Source organism: Charadrius vociferus, unplaced genomic scaffold, assembly GCF_000708025.1.
Source record: "Charadrius vociferus isolate BGI_N301 unplaced genomic scaffold, ASM70802v2 scaffold787, whole genome shotgun sequence".
Taxonomy (NCBI): Eukaryota; Metazoa; Chordata; class Aves; order Charadriiformes; family Charadriidae; genus Charadrius; species Charadrius vociferus.
Window position 1 is genome coordinate 1,002,033 of NW_009649307.1, and position 8,825 is coordinate 1,010,857.

The 8,825-nt window shown below is 52.7% G+C and overlaps 2 protein-coding genes across 3 annotated transcripts in view; both read left to right on the forward strand.

Moving 5' to 3' along the window:
* Window positions 1–8,825, forward strand: part of FBXL18 (F-box and leucine-rich repeat protein 18) — a 34,741-nt gene that overhangs the window by 6,371 nt on the left and 19,545 nt on the right. The gene's annotated exons all lie outside the window — the stretch shown is intronic.
* On the forward strand, window positions 49–3,425 carry ACTB (actin, beta). Of its 2 annotated transcripts, none has more exons than XM_009889216.1 (5): window positions 49–255; window positions 581–820; window positions 1,353–1,791; window positions 2,109–2,290; window positions 2,673–3,425. In XM_009889216.1, the coding sequence occupies exons 1-5, from the start codon at window positions 133–135 to the stop codon at window positions 2,814–2,816; spliced, it is 1,128 nt and encodes a 375-aa protein (XP_009887518.1). In that variant the 5' UTR covers window positions 49–132; the 3' UTR covers window positions 2,817–3,425. The 2 variants fall into 2 exon arrangements, with proteins under 2 accessions (XP_009887518.1, XP_009887517.1); XM_009889215.1 differs by having other exon boundaries at window positions 178–255; window positions 710–820.

The following is an 8,825-nucleotide window of genomic DNA, read 5'->3' on the forward strand; positions in this document are numbered from 1 at the left end:
CCCCCCGGCGGCACGGGCTGCCCTTCCCCTTCCTCTCCCCGGCGAACGGGGGCGGGGGGCCGGTGTGTGACCCGCGGATGCTCATCTGTGTGTGTCTCCCCCCCACCCCCTCCTTCTCTTCCGCAGTCAGCCATGGATGATGATATCGCCGCGCTCGTTGTTGACAATGGTTCCGGTATGTGCAAGGCCGGTTTCGCCGGGGACGATGCGCCCCGTGCCGTCTTCCCGTCCATCGTGGGTCGCCCCAGACATCAGGTAGGTGGTTGGGGGTGGCTGTTATTGGGCAAAAGAGGTGGGGGGTGGGGTGGTGGAAGCGGTTCCCCTAAAGGCATTGAGCTTCAAAAAGAAGCCCTTTTAATTGAGTTTATAACACCAGAAGCTTCTGTGCCACCACCCAACTGGTGTTGGCATAGGGAATAGAGTCTCCTGCAGAGCTCTTTGTGCTGGAGCAGTTGGCAGAATGCCTCTCTTGATAGAGTGGGGACAGCAATCGGAGACCTGTCTTAGGGGAAAAGAGGTTATCCCACCCAGTGGGACTTTGCCCTTCAGCTGTACTTACTGGTTGGTCTTTGTTGCGCAGGGTGTGATGGTTGGTATGGGCCAGAAAGACAGCTATGTTGGTGATGAAGCCCAGAGCAAAAGAGGTATCCTGACCCTGAAGTACCCCATTGAACACGGTATTGTCACCAACTGGGATGACATGGAGAAGATCTGGCACCACACTTTCTACAATGAGCTGAGAGTAGCCCCTGAGGAGCACCCTGTGCTGCTCACAGAGGCTCCCCTGAACCCCAAAGCCAACAGAGAGAAGATGACACAGGTGTGTAAAACTCCAGAGCTTGGAGCTACAGCAGATGTTGCTGCAGGCCAGCTCTCCTCTTCCATGTTGTCCTCTCTCCTCCTTCACCACTATTCTCCCTTTTTGCCATCTTTACAGGGTTTTCCTTTCCTGACCTGAGTCTCCTCTTTGCTGGACCTTGACAGGTTTTGTTTGCTCTTCTAAGCTGGCTTTCTCTGAGCCTGAACTAGCAACTTGTCTAACTGCTGTTTCTGACTAGCCACACTAATCCATTTACTAGCCTTGAGTGACTGTACTGTAGTTTACTTGGCATTTGTTTTACTCCTTGCTGTGACATGTGGATGGGTCTGTGGTGGTGGTGTCCCTGCTCGGGCTCTGACCTGGCAGGTGTGGGTGGAGACCAGGCAAGATAAGCATGGACTTTGAGGGGGAGCAGAGAGCAAGTTCTCTTATCTAGGGACAAAAGTAAAACCGGTTGCATGGACTTGGTGTAGACCTGTAGTGAGAACCGTGGTTTCTGCTGTTGACTCAATGCCCTCTTTTCTCTCCCTAGATCATGTTTGAGACCTTCAACACCCCAGCCATGTATGTAGCCATCCAGGCTGTGTTGTCCCTGTATGCCTCTGGTCGTACCACTGGTATTGTGATGGACTCTGGTGATGGTGTTACCCACACTGTGCCCATCTACGAAGGTTATGCCCTCCCCCATGCCATCCTCCGTCTGGATCTGGCTGGCCGTGACCTGACGGACTACCTCATGAAGATCCTGACAGAGAGAGGCTACAGCTTCACCACCACAGCCGAGAGAGAAATTGTGCGTGACATCAAGGAGAAGTTGTGCTATGTCGCCCTGGATTTTGAGCAGGAGATGGCCACAGCTGCCTCTAGCTCTTCCCTGGAGAAGAGCTACGAACTCCCTGATGGCCAGGTCATCACCATTGGCAATGAGAGGTTCAGGTGCCCTGAGGCCCTCTTCCAGCCATCTTTCTTGGGTAAGTCCAACTGCTCTAGGAGACCTGGTGCCTTTTCCTAAAGGGTGACCTAGAGACCATGGCAGCCAGTTACTGTATTACTGCTGGTCCATAGCAAGGTCTGTCCTGTCTTACCAGTTAGCCTCACTTTCCCCACGGCCCAAAGCTGGTTGTTTGAGGGACTTGGGACAGTAGAACAGGAAGTTGGAAGTTGAGCCTGTCAGAGCTGTGGCTTTGTAGTGCCTATACGCTAGTCTCTTGGTTGCCCATAGTAGCTCCTCATCCTTCCTTGGTTGTGTCTGAGCCCTTGCTGACTTGAGACTGCTTCTTCCTCACAGGTATGGAGTCCTGTGGTATCCATGAAACTACCTTCAACTCCATCATGAAGTGCGATGTGGATATCCGTAAGGATCTGTATGCCAACACAGTGCTGTCTGGTGGTACCACAATGTACCCTGGCATTGCTGACAGGATGCAGAAGGAGATCACAGCCCTGGCACCCAGCACGATGAAAATCAAGGTAGGATGGAGTCAGGGGAAGCTCTCGGCACCCCTGTTAATGTTTGAAACGTAGTGTGGGTGGAGGAGGGTAAGCTGAACTCCTGGAGAAGATATAATCCATACCGCTGTGTCTGGTGCAGCCTCCATGGCCTTGCTCTGGACAAGATGGCATCTACCCAACCAAACGAATAATAATGGGATTAGCGTAAATACTGGCTGCAAAGCGGGGAGGAGGGAGGTAGTGGGTGTGTGAGGTTGTGTCTTAAGCCTGTTTTGGAACTTCACGGTATCTTGGCCAAGGCTAGATAAGGGAACCGGGCAGCTCTGGCTTGCAGGGCCGTGCGTGGGCAGTGAGTGTAGTGGGACATTGTGCACCTGACTGATTCCTCCTCTTCCTGCAGATCATTGCCCCACCTGAGCGCAAGTACTCTGTCTGGATCGGAGGCTCCATCCTGGCCTCCCTGTCCACCTTCCAGCAGATGTGGATCAGCAAGCAGGAGTACGATGAATCCGGACCCTCCATTGTCCACCGCAAATGCTTCTAAACCGGACTGTTACCAACACCCACACCCTTGTGATGAAAAGAAACCCATAAATGCGCATAAAACAAGACGAGATTGGCATGGCTTTATTTGTTTTTTTTTTGGCGCTTGACTCAGGATTAAAAAACTGGAACGGTGAAGGTGTCAGCAGCAGTCTTAAAATGAAACATGTTGGAGCGAACGCCCCCAAAGTTCTACAATGCATCTGAGGACTTTGATTGTACATTTGTTTCTTTTTTTAATAGTCATTCCAAATATTGTTATAATGCATTGTTACAGGAAGTAACTCGCCTCTGTGGAGGCAGCAGCCCAGCTCGGAGGAAGCCAATGCCAGTTTCTGGTGTTAGGTTATAATTGCTTGTCTGTAAATTATGTAACCCAACAAGTGTCTTTTTGTATCTTTCCGCCTTAAAAACAAAACACACTTGATCCTTTTTCTCTTCGATTTGTCAAGCAAGCGGGCTGTGTATCCCCAGTGATAGAAGTGAATGAAGGCTTTACAGTCCCCCGCAGGGTCTAGGAGAAGCGGTGCCAGTATGTGGGGGAGGGAGGGGCTACCTGTACACTGACTTAAGACCAGTTCAAATAAAAGTGCACACCATAGAGGCTTGACTGGTGTTGATTGTTCATTTTTCTTTCTTCCATGCCAATTCTTGACAGTTATTACATGCTCCCATCTAGCCTCACCAGGCTGTGCAGATCAGCTATCTGACTGGTGCTGGGGGCTGTCTGGCGCGCAAGCCAGATGGCTCACGGTGATACAGTGGAGAAGAACGGAGCTTGCCAAACCTGCAGCTCTCCCAAGGCTGAAGTTGTCCAGATACTGCCTGTGTGTGCAGTGGGGAGCTGCTGGAGAAGCTGGGCTTGGTTTGGGGATCCAACAGCGCCTTCTGAAATGCTGCCTTGTGTGTGTCTCCTTAGCGCTGCAGCATGATGAGTTTTGGCCTGATGAAAGCAAGTGGGGGGGTGGTGGTGCTATAAACATCATGCTAAAACAGCTGGCTTCCCTCTTAGCCAAGGCTTCTTTGGCTAGGCTGTAGCCCTCTTCCATGGCCTGTGGGGCAGTGTCCCCTCTTGTCCCTGCACCAGGTGCCTGAGCTTGTCTGTCCTCCTGGTTTGCCTTGGGAGGAGGCCTGGGTTCGGGCTGGGAGACTCATCCTCTGACAGGCTGTTGTGCTGGGTGGAGCAGCTTTCAGGTGAAAGCAAGAGAAAGTCATCTGTGAAGTGGAAAAAAATTCGAGAACAGGGCCACTGGGCTGTCAGCCATGGCTGGGCAGGGCTGGGAAAAGGGTGTGGGGAAGGAGGAAGCTCTGGCAGGGTAAGTGACACCTACAGCTCCAGGACTTCCTGTGGGCAGTGCAGATACCAGCCTGTAGCCCAGCCTATGCCAGGAAGGAAGTTTGCACGGTGTCTTGGCTCTGTCCCCATTTTCTGGGCTTCTGAAGCTTCAGCCTTGTTTGATGGATCAAATTCTCCAGTTTGATAAAAATAGCCACAGCAGGGACCCTCACAAAGCTGTGCTGGGATGCTGTTGGGCACAGCAAAGCCTGGAGCTGTGGAAGGACGGAGACAAAGTGGGGGACCAAGGCTGCCAGGTCAGGGAGACGCAAAGCCAGGTGACACCACACATTGCCAACTCGGGCAGACCAGACCTTGGAGCCTCGCTCACAGCCGTTCTGGCTTCCCAAGGCTCCTCCAACCCGCCCGGTCTTTGAAGAGCTAATGGCTGTGATTGTGTCATGCTTCTAGCAGATGAAAGGCAGGGAAGAGACTCCATTGGCTCTTTAATCCTCCTCCTCTGGCATCATGCTGTGTTCAGGTTGGACCTGCCGGTTTCTGCCCTTCATCTCCCCAGCATCCCTCCCGGCTGCCCCGGGTGCAGTAGGAGCCTGGCAGGGCTGTAGGTGCAAACGCTGGGCTGGACAGACCAGTTACTGGAAGCACCAGTTTGCAACAGGGGAGGTGAAACAGGTTGGAGCGAGGCCCAAACTGGGCTTATAACCTGAGGTCTTCGGGGAAACGGGGTGAGGAGGAGGCAATGGCGGCTGCTGGGGAGGGAGCTGGGGGGAGTGGGGCAGGAAAAAGGCCAGGAGGCAAAAAGAGATGATGGCAGTAGGGAAATGGGGCGCCTTTCTTCAGCCATCCCCAAAATGGTCACTGATTGCTGTGGAAAAATGTGTTGAGATGCAAAAACCAGAAGAGATGATGGTGGCGGTGAGGGAGAAACCACAGAGCAGCAAAACGCCGGAGTCCGAGAGCAGCGAGCAGAGGTGCAGGCGCAAGGAGAGGACGAGCGATGGGGTGGTGTGCAGCTGCTGGGAGAGCTGAGCCGATTTTCATGTTCCAGACCGCAGCAGATGAGGCTTTCTGTTAGTTAACGCTTTGCAGGGTGTGGGTTTGGTTTTTTTCTCCTTTCTTCCTATTTCACTTGCTGTTCCAGGCAACCAGCCCCCCAATAAAATGAGGCTGAGCCTTTCACAACCCTTCCCGATGCCTCTCAAGCGCGAGGCCATGGCGTGCACAGCTCCTCTGCAGGCTGCTCCAACAAGGCTCAGTTTATTCCTCCTCTGGGCCATTACATGCTGGAGAAAAGAATGTGGTGCCGGGCAGGGAAGCCTGCGAGCATTACTCACCGCTCCCGACTCCAGTAAGCAGGGGGGGACCCCAGGGTAGTTTCCTCTCAGGAACGCCAGGCGCTGGAAGAGGGGGGATTTTTTTTTTTAATTTTTTTTTTTTTTTAACCGCAGTTTCTCCATCATCGCGTTTCGGAGGGTTTGGTTCACCCTTCGCTATTTCACAGAGGTGGGGAAATGCCGAGGGGCCCGTCACAGGAAGGGCGGTGGAGGAGTTGGTTTAGCCACCTCCTGGTTCTTGAAGCCATCATCAGCAGGGAAGGCTCAAAGGAGATGATGTGAAAAAAATCCCCTGGCTACCACCTCCTCCTTCTCTTCAGCACACAAATAGCCAGGGGTTGTGGGGGCACCAAGGAGGTTTAAAATGGCCACCCACGGGCCAGGCTGAGCGTGTTCCCCCCCCATCTGGCTCAGCGTCGGTGATGTACCAGGATTTCTCAGGCTGCAGAGACAGCGGGACTGAGCCGTAGATCCTTGCAAGCCACCCAGCCCTTTCTCACCTCCCTTCAGCTGCCCAGGGGGGAGCCGGCTCAGCTAAAGGGAGCTGAGCAAACACATTTTATGCCTTTTCTTCCTCCGGCGCTCCCAACTTTCGCTCCTGCTGGAGACAGTCACTGGCACTTCACCTGCAATTAGCTGGTGACCTGGAAAGTCACCTCGCTGAGCTGCTTATGGAATCAAGCCACCGCCAGGAATTAGTGATGTCCTTGGCAAAGGAGACGGTAGCGGCTCTCCGGATTTAGCCCTGAAGGGCTTCATTGTCTCTTAGCTGTGTGAGGAAGTGTTGACCAGAAACGGTCCCCGGTTGCGGGGGGAGGGGGGGTCCTGTTCTCTCGTTTGCGAGCGTGTGCTGCTTCAGGAGAGGTGCCAGCTGGCTGCATGCAAAAGTCCCAGGAAATCCCAAAGCATTCAAACAAAACTGGCCTCCGCGCAGAAGTCCCCTCTGAGGGTGCAAAGCATCAGCTTCAGAAAACGGGCTTTCCGAGGTATCGGTTCATGTATGGAACCGTGGGTATAGGCTGTGCTTGGGAGCAGGAGGAGTCCTGGTCTTTGAAGTTGGTCTTTGCAGAGGGACTGCTGACCTGGAGCCTGCCCTGACTTGTATTATACCCATCTGTAAGCTACTTTAGCAGGCCTTACTGTACTAAACCGTATCAAGTATTGAAAATCACTTACAGCACTGGAGCTAGCCGTTCACCCAAGCTCACCAAGTGCTCTGGCCACCGTAGTCCAGCTGGGCTTTAGTCATGCTGACAAAAAGATGAGATGTCCAGACTGTATCAGTCTTAAGAAGAATCAGAGAGAAATGACCCAAGACTTTCAGAGAGAAAAACATAAAATCGCCAGGTCAGCCTGGCCTTGAGCAGTTAAGAGATTTTTGTCTCCTACAGAGCAAAATATCTTGATACTAGCATTAATTTGTTTGTTTGCCCTCCTGGACTGGGACAGCATGGTATGTGCCTGCCTTCTTTGACCTAAGGAAATTGTGTATTAGTCATAAGATGAACAAAGTCTGCCCTGAGATGGCCCAGCCCTGAACTGAACCCATCCTCACAGAAGGTTCCCAAGTGCCTACACGGAGAGGAGTGCTCCTGAAGCAAGGTGCAGCAGGGAGGGTTCCTCCTCTCACCGACTGGCCACCTCCCGGCCACCATCGAGAGAAACGCCGCAGTTTGGTGTAGCTGTTCATTTCCTTCCTCTTTTACCGCCCCTCTGATGTCTTGCTGCTGCCTTATATTCAGCCTCCATGTCTTATCTACGCTGCCACATTGCTCATATATTTGGTGGATCATGAGTCCAAGTGCAGCTCCTCTTACAAACTGCTGCGAGCCTGATGGTTTCTCCTCGGGTGGTTCTTCTACCTATCTCTGTTCCCAGCTCTTACTCAGGTTTGTCAACTGCTGTCTGGTCCATGTACGCCCCCCGGGCTGGAGAGAAGCCGTGGCTAATGCAAACGCAGGTCGGCCTTACTTGCTGCTGCCTTATATTCAGCCTCCATGTCTTATCTACGCTGCCACATTGCTCATATATTTGGTGGATCATGAGTCCAAGTGCAGCTCCTCTTACAAACTGCTGCGAGCCTGATGGTTTCTCCTCGGGTGGTTCTTCTACCTATCTCTGTTCCCAGCTCTTACTCAGGTTTGTCAACTGCTGTCTGGTCAATGTACGCCCCCCGGGCTGGAGAGAAGCCGTGGCTAGTGCAAACGCAGGCTGCTCTAGCCGATCCGGCTCTCTGGGCAGGGTTTTACTCTGCTTATGGGCCTTGCTGATGATTTTATTTACCATTTGCATTGGAAATAAAGGTCTCCTCCACCCTGGTCTCTGCTTTCCCTGATGACTGCAAATATGGTAGGTTGGTATTTTTCCCAGATGTCAAACAAGTTGGTCTTGACTGAAGGGCCTCCGGATTTAATTTGTCATTACTTTCTATTTAAGTGAAACACATGACAAACAAAGCAGGTACAGATTGTCTTACTGAGGCTCTCCCTCATTTAAGGGCTAAGAGGGGTTTTCCTCTTCAACTCCAGAGCCTTCTCACAGGCCTAGAAGTGAAATAGGTAATCAAGACTTGAGGCACTCGATATTTCTAAGCAAAAACCCCAGTCTACCCCTAATCTAATTCATGGCCTTAAATGGCAACAATCAAGCAGGAAGAAACCAGCAACCTATTCATCTTCCTTTGTGGGTCATCTTTAAAACACATTTTCTACGAACAAAATTCCCGAAGCATACACGTAACTGGAAATTCCAGCGCTCTGGTCCTGTCTGTACTTGAGATTTGGGATGAGGAGCTAATAGTAAGAGTGCTGAGCCAGCTGCTCCCCTTGGACTTTGCTGTGCGCCATGGCTGCGCTCGCAGCAGCCACGGATGACTTCTGCACAGCCCCCCCGTGCATCAGCGCAGCAAAGGATCGTATCTCGCACCTGCAGCCAAAACTAGAATATTTAGCCTGGTTAGAGCCCAGACTGATGATTGTTGCGTAGATGACCAGTGAACCTGAAGCCGATGGGTTTATACTTAGGGTTTTCCTGGGAGGAAGGGGGTGGTGCCCACAGCCCCCTTGTTAGCACTGACCTCTTCAGTGCTCATGGGTGTCCCGTCTTCCACCCCCCAGCTTCTTCCCGCCCACAGTATGAACCGGGAGAGGATCGTTTTCCCAAATGCCCTGCTGCTCCCTGGAAAACCAGGGTGCAAACGCCAGCAAGCGCCCTTGAGGCCGCGCAACGGCCTTGTGGGGGGGTCCCTCTGCCCTCCCCTCCCCAGTCACCTCGCAGGCTGTAAATCCTGACAGGGCGGATTTACATTTTCAGAGCCGACTCAGGGCTTTGCGGGGTGTGGGCCTGGTGTGAGTCAGCTGCAGGGGAGGCAGAGGGCCCG

What these genes read in the sequence shown, in the direction of transcription:
- ACTB (XM_009889216.1), top strand. Translation starts at nt 133, where the DNA reads ATGGATGATGATATCGCCGCGCTCGTTGTTGACAATGGTTCCGGTATG. An exon ending in TGGGTCGCCCCAGACATCAG is followed by an intron (nt 256 to 580) that starts GTAGGTGGTTGG and finishes TTTGTTGCGCAG; the next exon opens with GGTGTGATGGTTGGTATGGG. An exon ending in CCAGCACGATGAAAATCAAG is followed by an intron (nt 2,291 to 2,672) that starts GTAGGATGGAGT and finishes CTCTTCCTGCAG; the next exon opens with ATCATTGCCCCACCTGAGCG.